This window comes from Labrus bergylta, chromosome 12 (assembly GCF_963930695.1).
Source record: "Labrus bergylta chromosome 12, fLabBer1.1, whole genome shotgun sequence".
In the NCBI taxonomy this organism is placed as follows: Eukaryota; Metazoa; Chordata; class Actinopteri; order Labriformes; family Labridae; genus Labrus; species Labrus bergylta.
This window is the reverse complement of record NC_089206.1, coordinates 11205909-11225804: the sequence shown is the minus strand read 5'-3', so window position 1 is coordinate 11225804 and position 19896 is coordinate 11205909. Positions and strand designations below refer to the sequence as shown.

Below are 19896 nucleotides of genomic sequence, written 5' to 3'. Positions count from 1 at the left end.
CACATGCAGAAGTGGATCAACACACACTCACACACAGAAACTGATGGCCTTCTGGGGCGCCGTATGATGGAAAAATGCTAAGAGGCTTCTGGGGTGTGATCCAGTCCTGCAGGCTCCGACATATTTCAACATGTTGGCGTCTGCTTCTCCGGCCTGCCAAATGTATAGATATATTATCTATGCATATGCCTTCAAGGAAGTGCAGCAGTGTCCATATGTACTGTACATACTGTAAATTTCTTCCCTGGAGCCTTTTTTAGTTCCCTTTTAAAAAGGTCAAAGCTGGGTTGTTTCAAGGGTCAGTAAGTGTTTTCAAGCACAAAGAGAATGAGAACACTGAGTACAAAAAGCAGCGCGCATACAATTTCTCTCTCATCATACGTGCACTGTGGAGACTGGAGTAATGGTTAGTGCCAAGGTATTCAAGGCTACAAACTGTGACAAATGCAATTAGACATGAGAGATGTGGAGTTCAGAGGAAGCTGCAGCATAAGGCCATTAGCACTGGACGTATAAACATGGGATTCACGCACAAACACACACACACGCAGGTTTCTAATGTGTCACCATCATGAGACTTCTCATGCATACAAAACTTTATGATGACCCCCCCCCCCACACACACACACACATATAGCCCTGCCCCCACTGCTTCTTATCCTATCAGAAACCCCCACTGTAACCCATCAAGCATGACAGCAGACCTTGAACGACCTTGTCCTCTATAGTGCTCACAGAACAGGCCGTCCGCATGCCAAGTCCAGCCCACCTCTCTCTCTCTCTCTCTCCATCCCACATCGCTCCTTCCATTTATCTGTCCATCCCTCACTATCATCCCTCTTCATCTAGTGCTGTCTCTGTGTAATGTGGTTTGTATCGGTGTCTGTCAAGTCCGTTTGTTCCTTTCGTTTAAGTAAATAATCTGGAAGATGATGGATTGCAGGCTTGCAGGCTCCTCGTGCAATTCCAGGCATCATATCATATTGTAACTGTGGTAAAACAAAACAATGAAAAAGCCAACAAACATAAAAAAGGACACACACACACACACACACACACACACACACACACACAAACACACACCTCCCCCCCCCTAGCCCACCAACATGCTTTGCCTCTGAAAGGCAATTAACTCCACATTGATAGCTCTGTAGTGGGAGGTGATCGGTCCCATTCTGGAAGCTTCCTGATAAGAGCTAAAAGGCTGTTTTTTTTTGTTTTGTTTTCTTTCTCCCTGCAGAGATTGTTTCTGAATGCACATGCACGCACACTCACACAGTGACACGTCATACATACACTCATGGCTTTCAGCGTTTAAAGCTGTCACTCGCAGAAAGGGTCATTTTTCCTGCCACTGCGTATCAGTGACACCCACAGACCTGCACATGCATAAAGATGACCAGGAAGTAGGCCGCTATGGGCACATATAAATCATTTCTCACTGAGTGCTGAATTTGTATTCTGTCAAGTGTAAAAGCTGAATTAATGGCACTATCAGCAATGTAACACTCTAAATTGAATATACATGATTTAGCGACCCTCTCCGATACCTTATTGGAAAGTACACAGCCAATTACTGAGAGCATTAGCTCTCAATCCCTCACAATTAGCTGGAACAACCACTGTAATTTCATGGTATTGATCTATTGAGGATGTCTAGGGCTAACATGGGATCGTGATGAAGATTATAGATTTCTGGTGGAGGTTTTTAAACACACTTGTGTTCCTTTTGAGCCATTATTGGATCTCATTTGAAGGCACAAGCATGTTTTTACCTCCTCTGACCCTCTGTAAGCCAAGAAGCCCTGAGGCTGTGGCTGATCAATCCTTACACACAGATACTCCGCAGCCTCTTGGCCAATAACACACACGCAGGTCGTGTGTTAACATACAGGTAAATACTTCAATTCCCTCTCTCTATTTCCTTATTCAAATCAATCGCAGTTGCAACTAATTTTCTGTTCCAAAAAATCAATAATTTTTTTTTTCCGGGAACATGTAAAGCCAGTATGTTGGTCACTTGGAACCACTCAGAGATAACTTAATGCAGGCCTACATCCTGTTTGCCGCCATTACAACACTATTATGCACACACACACAAGCAAACATACACACTAACACACACACACACACACACACACACACACACACACACACACACACACACACACACACACACACACACACACACACACACACACACACACACACACACACACACACACACACACACACACAGAGGAATGTTCAAAACGCTTGCTTGTCCTCTTGCCTTGTTTATGCATGACTATTTTCCACAGTGTTACTTTGTTAAAACGGTGACCTCGGAGAAAACGTGGTATTCCACAGTAATACATAGTTAAAAAAAAGAATTGGACAAAATATACTTGTGTGGATCTGTTCACCCACTTCATAGTTAGCACAGTAATAACCCTAAACCTGGAGCTCATGAGGAAGCATGCACAGCTCTGGTTTGTATAAATATTTGAATAGCAGATAAGATTCCATTTCAAGTTTGGTGACACTGGTAGAAAGGCTTTTTTCATATTTTTTGTTATCAGGAAGAAAAGGACCTACATCAAACTAAGTACTTTAAATAACTGTCATGGTGAAAAACACAAGGTCCACTTCTCTCTCTCTCTCTCTCTCAGGTGAATTTTCACTTCCTATCTTAGTCATCCAAGTTCAGTCTCACTCACTGTCACTTATCTCCGTCTTTATTTGGCTTTTCTTTTCACCCTTCCTCATATCTTGTGACGCCCCTCCCCCCATCCATTTTAGTTGTCATGGCTAACTTAAGGTTATGTAAGCAGCCATGTGTAATGCTTTCCCCAGGGGCCAGTCTGCACACACCTTTAGAGGCACATCCACACAGAGAGGACTAATGTGACCGCATCCTCTTCAGGGAAAAACAGAGACAGTTAGAGGAATACAAAAATACCATATATGAGCTGATTGTTGTGCCATAACTTTTGCTCTGTGATACAGTTCGGATCTCACAAAGCTTATACGTGGCCAATGTGGACTCACTTTGTTAATGGCTTGTTCAGTATCAGTTATTTCCATGCTGATGAAGAATTCCTCTGATTCATTTGATTTGACGTATTGGAAAAGTTGAGAATAAACAATGAAAAAATGAAATATCCACTCTCAGAGTGGGCAAGGAAACTCCTCATCAATAAAGAATGCAGAAGAAAAAGCCAACCAAAATCCACCATTTTTTTTTTTTAAATACGGCATTCGAATCAGACTCTTCATTTACTTAAATGATTCATAAATTTGTTTAAATAGTAAAACATTATTGGTCCTCAGTTCACCACTGGAAGCGAGAAGAAGATGTCAGATAGAGTGTGCCATTACTGGAGTATGGGAGCCAACTTGACAGAACAAGTGTGAGTGTGAACAAGAAGAGTGTGGTCAAAATGTGGTTCCTCTACATGAACATGAAGCTGTTTCCTGGTTGTTAAGAAATGCAGAAATGTACTTGATCAAAAGCAGTTGCAGCTGACAGTGAGGACAATAATTGACCGAATCTAGGTCTGGTCACATGGGATGCGGTCATAAGTGAATCATGAGGCTTCCTCCAAATCTCACAACTGCACTACACCCATGCAAACACACACACACACACACACACACACACACACACACACACACACACACACACACTTTTTGTGTAGAACTACAATAACAGGAAAACCGTCAGGATTGCATTAACAAAAGTGCTGGACCAGGAATCCAAAGAACTTCCCAAGAGCTCCGTTCCTTGATTGGACTGGAGGACAAAAATATTAAACAGATAAAGAACATGAGAATAATCCCCAGCAGGCAAATAAAGAAAAAAGCTTGAAAGAAAAAGATTCCCAGAACAGATGTCTCTTTGACAGACTGAGGACTCTACATTTGCTGCAACAAAACATGACGTCAGCGCTTATCACAGTCTCTGGCTTCCTGTCCATTTCCTGAGAGCATCCGAACCACTTGCATTCCCATTCCTCTCTTCTCCCACTTTCCCACTTCCTCTTGGCCGGTCAGTTTCATTCATTCAGTCATTTGTAATCCATCTCCCAAATCTTGCCCTTCTGTGGCTTCTCCCTGCTCTTGTCCTGGTTTAAATTGCCTGCCTGTAAGTGAGAACAAATTATGATTTTTCCAAAATCACCTGTAAGGAAAACATCTTGGAGTGCTCACAACTATATCCTTTGTGTTTATTTTAACAGACAGGACCGTCCTCAATGTAATGTAAGGAAAAATAAACTTGCACACTTTCTGTAATGATTTCCAGTGTGCGTTTATAGGGTTAAAGTGAGAGCACTTTCTCTCAAATCCAGAACCAACAAAAACAGATACATCCTTAAGAAATGTTTGGGACTTCCCTTCTCCCTGTATGACATGCTCTATAATACATGCTGTAAGCGCTTTCTCCTCACCAGGCTTTCTAACTCCTCCACCCACAAGTCAAACTACACACACACATATACACACACTTCCATTATTCTCATTGGTTTTTCATATCAACAATATAGGGTGTGATTTCAGATATGAAGAGATGACATAATCTAGGGTGGGGTCACATTCCTCAACCTTTCCACTATCAGAGGTCAGTTTGAACCAACACATTTAACAATGACGGCAGCCTGTGACTGGGTGTTTGTGTGCCTGAAACTCCTCATAGATAACAGTTTGGGTTCATTATTAAACTACAAAGTGACAGCAAGCCAAGACTTTGAGTAAGAAATAACTGTTTCCTTTGTCTTTTTTGCATTTAAAAAAAATGCTTTGTATATGCCATGATGGGTTATGGAGTGCCAACAGACTTAAACGTCATGTTTCCTGGATCTGATGGAGGTCTGGAAAACCAAAACCACTACCCCATTTGAACCGAAACTGGCGACTTGGTGGATTCAATGTGGTTCAATGTAATCAAATTTCAGAACGTAACTCTTCCCCTTTTCCTTTCAGTTCCCATGAAAAAGCTAGCAGAATGTGAAACAGGAAGCTAGAAATAAATGGCTGATATTGACCCATTTACAGTGGCCAATACCAATATGTGGAATGTGAGAAAATTTAAACACAAACACAAAATCAGTGCAAGCAAGAGTAAAACAAAAAACATAGGGTGCTATTTTCATTATCATGGGAGCTCAATGTTTCAATAGGGGTTGAATACATTGTACTTAGGTCAGATTGACTGTAAAACAGTGCAGTTTAATAGAAGGCATATAATCACCCTCCCCTCCCCCAAGGTCTGCAAAGCATTAACCAATAAGTCACTTCCCAGCAGTGATACAGTTGGATTTGCCTGCCAATTTATTCGTAGCTTCTGCAACTTGTGCTTCCAAAAAGAGAGAGGACCTGATTATATGCTGTTTTCTCAACTCATTTACTGTATACAGTATACTGTTGATATTGAACTCAACCTCCATAAAGAGTTATTCTCCTGCCCAGGTTGATCAATACAACTAATCAATTGATTAACCTCCAGTCGGGGGGTAAAACAGAAGTGCTGTCTTATCTGACAAACACAGCAGTGCATTTGTGCTGCAGAAAGGAAGCTGAGCTGATAACATTTGAGAGAACAGAAGATGTATTATGTGACGTGAAATGGAAAATGTATAGTAGAAGATAAGAACTTCTCCTAAAATAACATATCACACCCAGGCACAGTGCACACATGCCAGGAACAACACGAGGTCTAGATTGAATTCAGTTTTGGTCTTGCACTAGTCACTATGCCCATCCATCTGCTCCTCTGTCCCAAGTGTGTGCATGTGTGTGTGTGTGTGTGTGTGTGTGTGTGTGTGTGTGTGTGTGTCGGTGTACATATGTGTGCATGTGTGACCCTCCCCTGAGTCAGTGTGTCTGCCGAGCCAATCCATGGCAAAAAAAAAAAAAAAAAAAAAAAAACACAGAGACCAGACGCGGGGACGAGAATTACATAAATGCCACAATGGTGCCAGGACCCCATGTTTTCCCTCTGCTGCAGGCAAATACTGGAAAACAGATCTGAAGGAGGGAAAGCGAGAGATGGAGAGTGGGAGACTGACAGATTGTGTGTATGTGACTCGAGTTATTGCAAGAAAATCCCTTTTTTCTTTTTTTTTTTTTTTGGTAGACACATTCTTTTTTATATTTGTCTCCGTTCTACTGCTGCTGTAATTTTCTGGGCGGATAAGAGAATATGTGAAGGTGGAAATAGTGGGTTATTCCTCTCAATGCTGAGTCCTTCCCAACCTCGCAGATACCAGTTTATCACAGTTCATAACTTTTGATCTGAAAAGTAAGGTGAATAGATGGAAATATAGAATAAGGAGGAAAACGCATGGTTGTAGTCAGGTATACAATCAGAGGACGGAAATGCGCATAATGATCAGTGATGAACAAAGAGTGTTTCCTACAAGCGCTGTGTACTTTAATGTGGTTAGGAAAAGCACACCGTTTCTTTCCGGCTGAGGTGTAGTTTGTGTGATACCAGGGTGTCATCTGCGGCTGCATTTTAACAATGTGAGAGTGATTTACACCAACTATAAATACATTCTAATGAACTGATGCCAAGATTCTACGAAAATAAGATAAGGTCTACAGCAGCTACTTTTCATATTTCATCACATCTACCCTATCTCATAGAGGTCTGTTGTATGCTCAGTTTACAGACATTACAACCAGAACCTGAACCTCCAATCAGGGCTTTGCAGCTTGTTTGGCCGTCACTCCAGCAACTCTGTTTTGGCTCATTTCCAACCACATCATGTACTTCATAACAGTAAGAAAAGTGCTATCAATCAATCAATCAAATTCTATTTGTATAGCGTCAACTTATAACAAGTGTTATCTCGAGACACTTTACAAAGACCTTACTCTTTGTCTTTTAACATCACAAAAGAGCAGGCAAAAAGTCCATACTCATTGTTAGGTTACAAAAAGCAGGTAAAATACCTGCTAAAGGGGAACTGTACACTACCTGCTCTGCACAAACAGGCAGACAGACACCGATAACAACACCTCTTTTGCACCAAAACTTTAGAGAGCTGACTTTTGCGGAGGAGCAATGACCAACAGTTATGGATTCTTTCTGGCCTTTTATTTGTGATATCTCCATGTGATCGTAACCCCCACTTTTCCGCTGATTCTCCCCCTTGTCCACTGCTGCTGCTCTCCATGCCTATGTGATTGCATTTTTGATGTGCGCGGAGAAAACCACTCAAACTGCAGGTTTCATCGGCCTTTAACTCAGCTCCTGCCAAACGCAAACACAATGCAGGTCGATAAATCCCACCAGTGTCTTCCCTTCATGTGTCCTCTGCATCTTTTCTAACCACAATGTTTCTCTTGCCTAACAATTGCAAACCAAGTCCTGTTGAAATCTTCACACAACTTTTGATTACACATAGTGTAATTTGTCAATTACTCAATGACTTGTGCATGCGTAAACTGCAAGAAACCGACTAACTCCCCAAAGCAAGGACATTTCAAACCAAGTCCTGTCTCAATGTCAGTAGTAACAGTAAGTGAGGCTGTCGCGTCGTTGATAGGACCAAGCCGGTTGAGCAGTAATTCATTCCTGCAGTACCCCCGCCGCTCCCCTCTGCCAGCCCATTTCCTCCTGCTTTTATATTTGGCAGCTGTCCAGAACATTCTTGCGTTATTGCAGTGGGTCATTGTACTTGGTGTACAGAGGACACACACACAGACAGGTACACGTATGCACACAAACACACATGAGCACGTAATGACCCTCCTACTCATACACATCCACGCACACCATGCCGCCTATTTTTTCAGGCTTGCTCTATTTTCCTACCCCCCCCCCCCCCCCCCCTCCCTCCCTCCCTGCAGAAAGATGAGGTCTCTTCACAGCTGGAGGTTACTCCTGTTGACTGAACAAATGGGCCAGGGCAGGCAGCTATTGCACCACGCTGTCACAGTAGCTTCGTACAGTTGAGCAAAATGCAGAAAAAACGCACATGCCCTTCCCTTTAGATTTCCTCATCTAAATCTCTGCCAGGAAACTAATGCTTCTGTAACGAACTTTAGAACAGAAGTTGCACATAAAACTGTCGTTTGAGTACACACCTAAAGTCATTGCAAAACAAAAGAAATTAGGCTGGTTACACCAGGGCTAAATTACAATCCTGTTCTGCTTTGCTTAAAAAGAATTAGTCATGTGACTCACCCTGGGAGAAGTTGATGACAGTTATATTAATGCATCCTGTTATACTGCATGTAATGTCTACAATGGAAGAGATTAAGAAATGCAAACGTTCGGTGGCTCAGTTTTATTAATATTTCATGACAAGGTCTGAACGTGTTCCTTAATGAACTGAAGGTAAAAAACTCAAAGTTGTGAGAACTTGATTAATGGACATTAGATTTATGCCCATGTCTTCCCACAGCTGCTATGGACAATTATGTATAATGAAGTAATACTGCACTTAAATGATAATCTACTGCAATTTTGAATATATACTATTGAATAGACTACAGTGCATTGTTTGCTGTTTATATCTGTATAGATTTGTATTCTTTTTATACTGTCTTTCACTGCTGGGCTGATCAACTGGTTTGAAAATGAAGTATCTTTTGTAGCCAAAAAGAGGTGACTTCAGGCTTTGTTGCAAAGGGACATTTGAATATGCGGTTTAGTTTTTATGAAGTTTATTATTATTTTTGGATCATGTAGTTGGATGGATGCTTTCACAATAGTCAAAGAAGAACGATAGAAAACAAAAACAGTATCTAGTGCATATAAACAATCAGATACCTGACTATAATGTTGACTGGAAGGTACAACATCATACAGGAACTCGTTATATTGGCCAGTTGAACAAGCGCAAGCTCACATTGCACCTCTACAATCTCCCCTCAAACTAGTGTCTGGGAGGTCATCAACCTTTATCCTGGACTTAATGGTTTGTATGTCATCATTGCACAACTACATGTAACAACACATCCACATCAGCACCACCCCTAATGTGTTTCTTTTGACACTGTAAAAATGCACCTAACCCAAAGAGATTATACTGCATTCCAACCCATCTCCTCTGGCTTACGAAAACCAATTGTTCCTGCATATGTTTATGTTTTCACATTACTGGAAAACCTTTTCAACAGCCAGACATCTAAAAGCCTGTAACTACTTTCCAGTTGCAGTATAACATTCAATTACACAGTGGCAACTTAACTCTGGTGTAGATTTTGACATTGTCTGCTACACTGGACATCTATGACATTTAAGTCACTGTGGCAAGGTGTTTAATTAACAAGGATTAGCAGGATGATCTATTATATTCCCATTGGAAATATAATATTCGGCTGTGTTCACGAAGGTGATATATGAATCATCACTGCCTTTAAAGATGGGCACACACAGGGCCTTCTGTTGTTCTTTAAAGCCAATTATTCCTAGATTTGAACATCTAGAAGGTGCTTTCAGTGGTATATTCAATGAAAAGAATTGTAGACATGCAAATGGTTTAGAAAACAAAACAGGTGTCTGTTCATGAATTACATTCAGACAGAGTACTGGCTTTTCCTTTAACGCAGGTGCAGTCGTCCTTTATCCCTATAATCAGCAGTTTACGCCACCATCAACATTGTTATCAACATTTGTGTTGGGATTATACCTCACTGACATCATCCCTGCTGTACACCAGCTCAACACAAGCAACAGTCTGACTGCCCTCAAACACATGACCAATGTAACCATGGCAACAGTCTCAATAACAAAGGGAGGCCCAGACCAGGTCAACAAAGAAGAGGATTCTCCTCAGGATGGTTAGGTTACATAAATGATTAGTGCCTCAACACAAGACCTTTAGTCTGTCTCTGAAATGAGTCACAACTCCCCATCCGTCCTCCGGTACACCTCCAGCCCCCCCCCCTCACGCCACTGCACTCTGCTTCACCATCTGTCTGTGGTCAAATATCCACACTATAGGGGTTGGGCGTGGGTCGTCTTACAGGAAACAGTATAAGACATTAGACTACAGTTACTATTTGTAGGGATCCCATCTGGTTGCTATGTCCTACAAAATGCAGGGGAAATGGACATTAACTGCGTTTACATAACAGGTCTCCAAACTTATTGAATTGAAAGCCTATATTGTCACTGACAGGACACATTGAGACTAAGAGCACCACTTCAGGTTGGTGCACAGAAGTTCAAAGCCACAAGTTCAAACATTCATGAAACACATTAATGTTTTTATTGAGGAAGGTTAAGTACAACATAAAATATGGAAAATATAGGATTGTAGGTTGAATAATGTCTGTTTGATACCACTCCAACATCGAGTCTGAAGATTTACCATAAAGTGCAGAGGGAAAAGCATGTAGTATACTCATCTGCAGTCCGAGGCTAAATGTAAAAGGAAGAAGTAAACACGCAAGCTTCACTCATATATTGTTTGATGCAATTGCGTAGTTTTTCCAATGGAGCTAGCTCCATCTCCATAGTTAATACCGTCTGCACATGTACCGGAGCAGATGGTAGTCTGCACAAGAATTTGTTATATAGCAATGATGCACTTTGTTTTTAGCTTTATTTGTTGAATAAAGGTGCTTTGGGGGAAATTTGCATAGTCTTATGGGCAAGAAAGGTCTATTTCCATTCCGGCTGGGAAATTCACTACATCGGGCATCAAATTGTCAGCGAATTCTTCTCCTTTTGAAACAGTTCTCACTATCAGTCTGTATTGGACAGGCTCGAATAAACAGACAAGATTTTTCTTGCTAAGTACAGAAACAATTGGCAATCATTCTATGTCCATAAGAATGAATTTATTTTAGCAAGGGAGAGGATTAACAATACAGAACTTTCCAAGCCATTTATTTTGAGTGATCAAATTGGTAGTGTTGACGATATGAAGTAATTTAACTGGATTATTCTGTTTTCCAATATAACAGAACATCAAACAGAATAAAAAAAGAAAAACTGTGGTCAACAATGCAAAATAGAAAAACAGCTCCATCAAACACAGTGACGTGAAGTCCTTCAATGACTCCATGCACCTAGAGGAGTGCCTATGTTTATAAAAGGAAAGGCCAAATCAATTAATCAATGGTATATCTTAAAAGGCAAAGACAGACTCACTAAAGAACCATGCATCTTTTGTAAAGGGAGACATATCCTCAAACAAGCTCAGAGTCGATCAATGAACAGGTTCAATGAGTATCCGTGAAGGTTTGTTTTTGCTGTTCTTACTCTCTGATGTCCATCACTTTGGATAAAAGTGTCTGCTAAATGAACTGTAGAATAGTGGCTGACGGTCTTACAAAGCGACAAAGTCGTACAGCAAACAAACTCAGACTTATAAGATGTATGCTGGTTTATATTCCGATCAAAATTAAACGACATCATCAGCAACAGATATGAGTCATCTTTGAATAACTGATCCTCAATAGATCAGTGGATGACTTATCTTCACATATAAGGTGAGAGGAATCGTTTATGATCTGCTAGAGGTTATGTTGGTCTTAATATAAACCGAATTATCTTAGAAACCTTTGATGATCTCAAATGTAAACTATAGGTACGTAAACGCTAAGGCTCACTGTCTTTTAACTTTCACAATCACAATGGAAAGAATGTTTGAAAGTTTTTACAGTCTCACAATCTAAATAGTTATGTAATCTGTGTCCTTTTCAGGAAGTCTGCATAAGTAAACCATATTTGGAGCATACAGTAGAGTAGAAACTGAGTTTTGGATTGGGGATAGCGGTTAGGGTGTCACACAGTCACTGAAAGACCTTAAGAGGATTGCTCATGCTTCTGACTGACTCACAAGGTGCAATGAACTCCCACTCTATTGATGTTTAACTAAATTCCTTTGTTAATGGAGTATTTAGAGTCACATGTCCTTGGACTGTGCTGGGATGTAACAGACCACCACAGCAGGCAGATTTACACAAGTTTAAAAGGTCCAGACAGGAAGAGAACTAACAGTTTGAAGTTTTTTTTTTATTAAAATAATGGTGCAAGTGTTGTTTTGACCTGTCAGTAGTAAAGGGTAGGAACAATCTGAACATATCTTAAGGCATTTATACTACTTGTAATGACTTGACCATAAGAGTCCCCTTTTCAGTGTACAGATGTTTTAGACAAAGAGACTGTCCGTGGCTCTGTCCCAAATGATTGTAATAAATGTATCCTCGGGGGTTTGTTGTCACTCCAGTCATCATGGGAACAAGGATGGCATGTTTCTGTGGTAGCCGTGACAATAAAAAAGGAGTCAGTCCCGGATTGGAACAAGCCCTTAGGGAACTATGGCAACTGCATTGGAAATGTCAAACGTTAAACCTTAAGTGCTTCAAAAAGAGGAATTCTAGTGATTGAACTGCTGTCTGTCCAGCGTTATGTCTTCCGACCATTTGGATTTTGGTTACGGTTATCTATAAATAATTACTAAACTAGTGATGTTCAAGTATTAAAAAGCCGTCAGAACTATATCTAGACATTGTGGAGGAGCTGCATAATTTATCGCTATGTAGCTTGCTTGGTTATTCACAATGGAGTCATTGGGAGGCAGCTTGGCACCAAGTTAATATTTCACCCGAGCTATCCCTAGTCCCTGGAAATTAGCGTTAAGAGGCTGGCGAGGTAAATGGATGGATCAATTAGGCAGCAGGGAGGTGGGGTGGGGTGGGGGGTAGCTATACAGTGTGCCTTGAGAACTAGAGATGGATGGCTTTAAGAGTGCCAGAGAAGCTCAAGTGCATTTAAAGAGAGGCATCAGCACACAGGCAGCAAGTCCACTATCATAAACTGCTCAAAGCTATTGTGGTTGACCCCAACTTCTGAAAACACATTAAAACTTCAGACAAAAAGGAAACAAGACAGATAAGCAAGTGGTTAAGGGTCTGGTTCTTGCTAATTCAGGTTCTATGGTTACCACCAATAATGCAATAAATGTAAGTGCCTATATACATTTAAACAAAAACAATTTCACAAGGCTTGTTCATTTATAAATGTTTGAACATTGAACTAGTCTTTCTTAAAATAACTCCACTGCAAGAAGTGAAACTCAATCTCTCTTCAACCTCACCACAGTTAGTGAGTCATCCTGACTGGTAACAGCTTAACATCTAAACATCTAAACAGTGCTGTCACAAACTCAAAAAAGCCAGGCCAAAAGCGAATAATGTTTCGGGTTTCTTCTAATGCAGCACCCTGAAAAGCTCCATGGTAAATTCTTAATCTTTACAAGTACCAGTTTTTACCTAAAGGCAAAGTACAGATTCAAATGTTTCTGGCAAAAGGCGGACACTCAGTGTTAATGTTAATGTTTGTGGGAAGTGGCTGCAGAAATAAATAGACCGGTCGTTCTATCACAGTTCACAGTTAGGTGTGCAAACACTGTCAATGCACAGTGACTGTACCAGTGAGACCGTGGCATAGAGAGGAAAAAGAGCAGTGCCATTAGAACAGACAGTGGTGGTCTATAACAGTTGTTCCCAGCCTTTTATCTATGGAGTCCCCCCTGCCTGTAAGAAAAGCTGAGTCCTGCCAGGACCCACTTAATAAAAAGTGATAGATTATTGTCAAAAATGAAAATACATTTTTATTGTTTTCATTAATAAAATCCCAACAGTATATGCATGCACACACTTGTTCTTACTAAAGGAGCTTTTTAAGCATTATCCAGTGGGTGAGTTATCATGATTTGAGTTCAAATTAAATATTGACAACATCAGAGCAAACACAGCCTTGTGCAGATTGTACAATTTTGTGGTATTTCCGGAAAGTTAACTGCAATACACTGCAACATTCAAGCGCCCCAGAAAAACCAAAAAAAACGAACCCTCTGATGTCAAAATGCCTGATGACGATAAAGAGGGTTGCAATAAAGGAGTGTACCAGAATATACAACAGCACACAACACCATGAACAAGACATTTAAATGTCAGCAAACTGGTTCCAAGTTTAGATCTTGTTTGCAAGTGAAGGATAAACATGGACTTCATTATCAAGATACACTCACTGTGATATTTAGCATGTTTACAACCACCGATTAAGTACACTTGATTATAGTGTTTCCTTTTTAAGCATATTTTGTAGTTGTTATTGGGAAATGAAAGTCATTTATAAAAACAGATAAGGGACACTGCAGGGAGTTTAAATGTCAAAAGCTGAGGTTAGGTGTGTCTCGGGCAGGTTGCAAATTAGCCTGCTTAGGTAAGTTCTATTATTCAAAATTGAGGTAAACATTTCATTTGTTAGTAGATTTTAAGTAGTAGACTGAACTTAAGGGACCTTAAGGGCAGCTGTGGCTCAGTTGGTAGAGTCGTTCGATCCCCAGCTGAGCAACATGTCCGATGTGTCCTTGGGCAAGACACTTAACCCTGCATTGCATCCCGCTGCTACTGTGACGGTGTATGAATGGTGATGTACGTCGCTTTGTCTGCTAAGTGAATTGTAACACTGTAACAACAAAAGTGCACTGTGCAGCAATGATGTGTTTATGAATAGTTATTCACGACATACTTGAAGCAGACTAACTGATGAAGCAGACTAACTTGCACACATAACACCTGCAATTATATCCTAGCACTAGGTGTGTTTTCAACTTAAGGCATTGACTATCATTTGCTTCTCAGAGATATACTTACTGGCAGTCTGCACCCTGACCTTTGTTTTAAGGAGCCAATGGACGGCTTGTAAAGATATCATGAGGAGGAGCTATGCAGGTAATCACTTCAATTCAAAATATCTAATCTTTAAGCACACAACAACATAATCACTGGTTAGAAATGCTTGGTTGTGTCAAGTCAAGGTTACACCTCTTTCTTAGCTTTTCCTAAGCTCACATTTGTTTTTGTTCAATAACACGTGAGACACACCAAAGGATTTCTACTCCTTGGCTAACTACGTCCCTGCTTTGCTTCACACGGTGAAGCAACCTGAGAGACTCTGTCATGACTGTCTGTCTGGTGTGGCCTACACCTACATGTTAATCTGGTACATCAAATACATAACTACATTACACAGATAAATAAACTCAAGCCTAACACAAACCCACACATGCACACTTAGCCACTCAGATGGGAGGTTGAGCCTGGCCTCCAAAGGCAAAGGGAAGCACCTGTTTTCTTTGCTCTCCCCGGATGTGGAGGTGTGTGTGTGTGCATCTGCGTTTAAACCTATAAATAGAGCCTGTGTCTTCCTTAGTACTTGCTCCAGTAGGATCTTCTCATGTTTTAATTAAATAAACTGCTGCAATCAGGCCCAGCTGTGCCCTGCATTCCCAGCCTGCATCAGTCAACGATAATGCTTGGGGGCAACAAAGAGGCATGGGTGTCAGGGCATACGAGTACATGCATGGAGACCGAGAAGGAGAGGGAGAAACAGAAGCAGACACGAAGAGAAAGACAGAGAAATGGACTAAGCTGTGAAATTGGGCCATTCTGCACAAAGGCCACCTGGGTATCAATGGAAGCCCTGCTCAGGTGTTCTGGATGGGTTCCCCAATGTGCAAACCAGCAGAAGGAAAGGAGCTCAGCTCATCTCTTTCATCGTTTCCCCTCCATTCCCACCTGCTCCTCCCCCTCCTATCCTTCTCTATCTTTCCTGATAGTTCTTTTTACACTACATTATTCTGCTTACTCTTCAGTGTCCGCTCATGTATGATCCCTCTCAGCACATCTGTTCACTTTCAAAATGTCACTGCCATCATGCAATGATATACATTTAACATATACAGGTCAGAGCTCGCCATCTGATGCGGTGTGTCGTAGAGTCCAATGCCATGGAAATGGTTAGATTTGGTCCTGAACTTGAAAAACTCACATTCTTGGCTGAAAGATAAGAATTGCAATAGGGAAAACTAGATTTGATCATTAATGCACACAAATGCTGGAATAATTTTAGAACAATGTAGACTTGTAGAGTATAGAAATTGATGTAAAGGCTTCACTGACATATCTGAAGCTCGCTCTGACATTTCTTCTGCTTTCATCTGCTTCTAAAGGGATAGGGTATAAGAATCCCTAACAGTAGAAGTAGTGATGTATTTTTAAGCAATGCTGCAGTTTGTCAGATGAAACGGAACAGTTGCTGACAGACACAGTTTTAAATAACACATTAAAACATCCATGAGCATTGTATGTCTGATGCTTAATTTGCCTGCAAAAATCAAAGTAAATGTGAACAACAGTAACTGACTTTATTTGATGAATACGTCTGGTATGAGGTCTGAGAGGAAGTTCTGAGAGGAAGTTCTGCTTTGCAGGGATGGTTAATTCACATGCTAATGCTGTGTTGTGGTTTGATTTTGTTAACTGGCTGCATTTGCTGACATTTTTCTCTCATGAGGTCTGTAAACTGCTGCACACTGATGCATATCTGACCACAGGAATCAAAAAAACTTGGCTTGTATCCATGCATCAGTGTCCCTGTAATTAAATCATACAACCTTATTAAAAAATGTGCACTTATTCCTTTAAGCAAAATTCTTACATCCCCACCTGATTTTCTTTTCACCATCAGGCACCCCCAATGTCAAGGACTAAACTGTAGCTTTTAGTAACAGCAGCAGAAGCAGCCTGGCTTCTGGTCAGTTCTATAATTAATGGACTGGTCCTGCTGGTCCTCTTTCTGTTGCTGAACTAACTCTCTGTAAAACTACATGGCCATTACAGACCTACAAGAGTCAACACCCAGGAGGATGTATATTGCCGAGTGCTGCTCTCAGTCAGAAACCAGGCAGATGCCATCAATACCAAGTGGGGAAAAAAGTGAAAGACGGATTATTTTTATCCTTCTTGAGCAACGATTTATACGTTTATTTGTTTCCCATTTAGAGGAATTATTGCTCTCTGTTATTGCAGCTTACACAGGCTATTTCTGTCAGTAATGTGTCCTCCATATGAGAATTGATTCCATTATTGATTAACTTGTCCACTCCAGGTAAAAAGCGTGAAAGGATCAATACCCATTTTGATGACTTCGGGAAGGACCAGCTAGGTCTTTGATGTTTAAGAAGGCCTACACAAGTATGACATAAACACTGCTTTACAGCTACAACATGGGTAGCTCTGAAGTTCACAGAGAAAAAGAAAATGTATCAATTGGTTGTAAAAAAATAATGGAAATCAAATTCAATTTGATTTTCTGCAAACTACAACATTACACTATCTTTGCGTTTCGGCTGTGATAGTCGATTCCCATGTCTTGGTGTACACCTTTTTAATTTGAGCCAGATCAAGGAAGCCAAACATTACCAAGGATGGCTGTTCAGTCAGCACAACAGGATATCCAATCAACAGTGGCTTAAGCTTTAACTAGGAAAAAAAAGTCCAAGCCAAATGCACCTAGGGTTGCCTTAACTATTTTCTTTTGAACTTCCTCCTCCCATTGCCAGTAATAGAGTTTGAAAATTCAAATGCAGCCCATTGGCACATTCATCAAAATCTTAAACTATATAACACACCTGCTTGGCACAGAGTCAAGAACAGAGTCAGGTGAAAGTCACAATTTCACAAGAAGTAAAATGATTCCAGATCAGCTCTGTCCAATTAGTTACAGTAAAGTGAATGATGTTTGGACATCACATGGGTGATAATGACTGAAATAGCAACCGTGATTGGCCCTACCTATCTGGGCTGATAGGACAAGTGGATCATGGCTTAAGCTAGAGGCCCTCCAAGACAGGATGGGTGAGACCAAAGACACCCAAGAACACTGAAAATGACACGCGAGTCCACTCACATTTTCCATGAGAGAGACAAAGAGTAGCAGAAAAAGAAAAAGGGAGGGGATGATCTGAAATATTAATTAATTAATTAATGAAAATAAGGATTCATGGGAGATTGAATAACTGCATGTAACCTAAAGGCAGCTAATGATGTTAGGGACAGCTTGTATGGTAGTTATCGTAATATGTCCAGGTTGACTTCACAAATAGCCTATAAATAAGGCTATATGATTTCATGGAGCTAAGCATGACATTTATTCCCTCCATAATTAAATTTAAAAAAAAGAGTGATCATTGGTAAATAGGCCAACTTTGACTTTTACAGATGCCAAAATGATCCTTAAATAAAGGCCATATTTTGAATATGAAACCAGTTGTTACTAGTAATCATAGCTGTTAGGCCTACTTACATCAGTATGATTACAGTGTCCATAATGCTCATCAGCAGCACTGTTATTATCAGGCCCAGGTACATGGATATTAAAAGATTTAGCTCCAGAATCCAGCCGTGTCTCATCATCGATTGGGAGAGATCAAGGCTCACGGTTCGGCGCATGGCCCCCTCTGCTTACACTCCCCATGGCAAGCCGAGCTGTCACACATGACCTAACAGCTACATGATACAAACAACCTCACTCCATCCTAACGTCTGGGTAGTTTAAATTAAAAAAAATTTAAAAAAAAAAAAAAAAAATCCGTTAAATTGTACTTACCGATCCCAGGGGCGGAGTAGATGAAGTACAATGCGGAGGTGGACAATGAAAAAAGGAATAAAAGCCCAAGGAATGACCTTCTCCGGAACCGCAAATGTGTCGGCATTATACAGGCAGCAAAAAGCACACACAGGCACGTTCAGTGTATTTACGAATGGATCGACCAGTTCCAATGTTTCCAGATGCCAGGAGCCAATGGTCTACGGACCGGGACTGGGATAAATGTGCCGAGTAGGGTGGCCGGTCTGCGGCAACGGTGTAGGGGACCGGGAGGCGACTAAGAAGTCAATTTCCACGACAAGTCTAGCGCAGGAGAGGACCTCCAGTACTCAATCAAAGACATTCAAATCCCATTCCGAAGAGGACGGTGTCGGTCTCTGAAGAGGGTGAGTCCGCTGTCGAAACGGCTGACAATGATAGCGCAGTTTTTCCCCCCTGGCCTGTTATTTTGAGTGAGAGACCATCATTTGGCTCACACACACACAAACACACACACACAAACACACACACACACAAACACACTACACGTCGCTGACGGTGTTCGGCCGCTCCTGAGCCTTGCCTTGCCTTGCCTTGCCTCGCCTGCCCGCCCGCCTGCCTGCCTACAAGCCCTATGAATGGGGCAGGCCCTCCGCAAAATGAGCAAAAGGCTACCTAGAGTGGGCGTTAACAGCAAGGCTATCCAGCAAAGTACACGCTAACACAACGTTCAGCGACGTAACCAGGCGACTAAGAAATGCATTACCACTTTGACAAGCGTCGATATGTCGAGCAGCATAATGACTTGTGAAATTATTAAAACAGGCTTAGATTAACTATTCACTTAAGGTAGACTATTTATGGATGGGTTCAAAAGCGTCAATGTAATTATTGCCAAGTAATAATTCATTTTCACTCTAAAATAAGTCAATGGACGTATTTGGTCTAAAATCTAAAGCCTAATAGGAGTCTGAAGGCTGCAATAAGCCATGTTGAGTGCATTCATGGGTGGTTCTTGGATCCTCGGTTGTGTAGGCTGGGTTTTCCCAACATTTTGCTCATCCAATTAACATGAGAATAGACTGAAAGAGTTCGACCACATGCCTAAAAAATGATGACAAGGCTGTGTCACGGACTTTTTATTTTAATAAAAAATAAAATAAAAAACTACTTATAGCCTACTGATAGGCTAATAGTCCAGGTAGGCCCTACATGTTTTTAAAATATGTAACCTAATGTAAAAGCCTTACTTTTTTTCCCCCATTCATTTAATTATAAACATTATAGGTTATTTCATGTAGTCGATGTAGGCTATATATGTAGGCCTATCTCAATTTCCATCCATCCATTATGATTGATTTTTCGGTGACAGGTGTATTTTTCGTTTCCTTACATCTTGGCAGTGGGTGCAAAACTACAATATCCACAAAACATCAGGCGGACACTACACTACAATGGCTCATTGGAAATTGAGTACTAAATATTTACTGGACTCCTGCGACGCTCTATATATA

At 40.9% G+C, this 19896-nt stretch overlaps 1 protein-coding gene across 1 annotated transcript in view; it reads right to left on the bottom strand.

The window, feature by feature from the left end:
• Positions 1-19074, bottom strand: part of b4galt5 (UDP-Gal:betaGlcNAc beta 1,4- galactosyltransferase, polypeptide 5) — a 29998-nt gene extending 10924 nt beyond the window's left edge. Inside the window, exon 1 of the mRNA XM_020629533.3 lies at positions 18404-19074. Within this exon, the coding sequence (XP_020485189.2) occupies positions 18404-18509 (106 nt within the window). The 5' untranslated portion in view covers positions 18510-19074. The remainder of the gene's footprint in view (positions 1-18403) is intronic.
• Between the last annotated feature and the right edge of the window lie 822 nt (positions 19075-19896).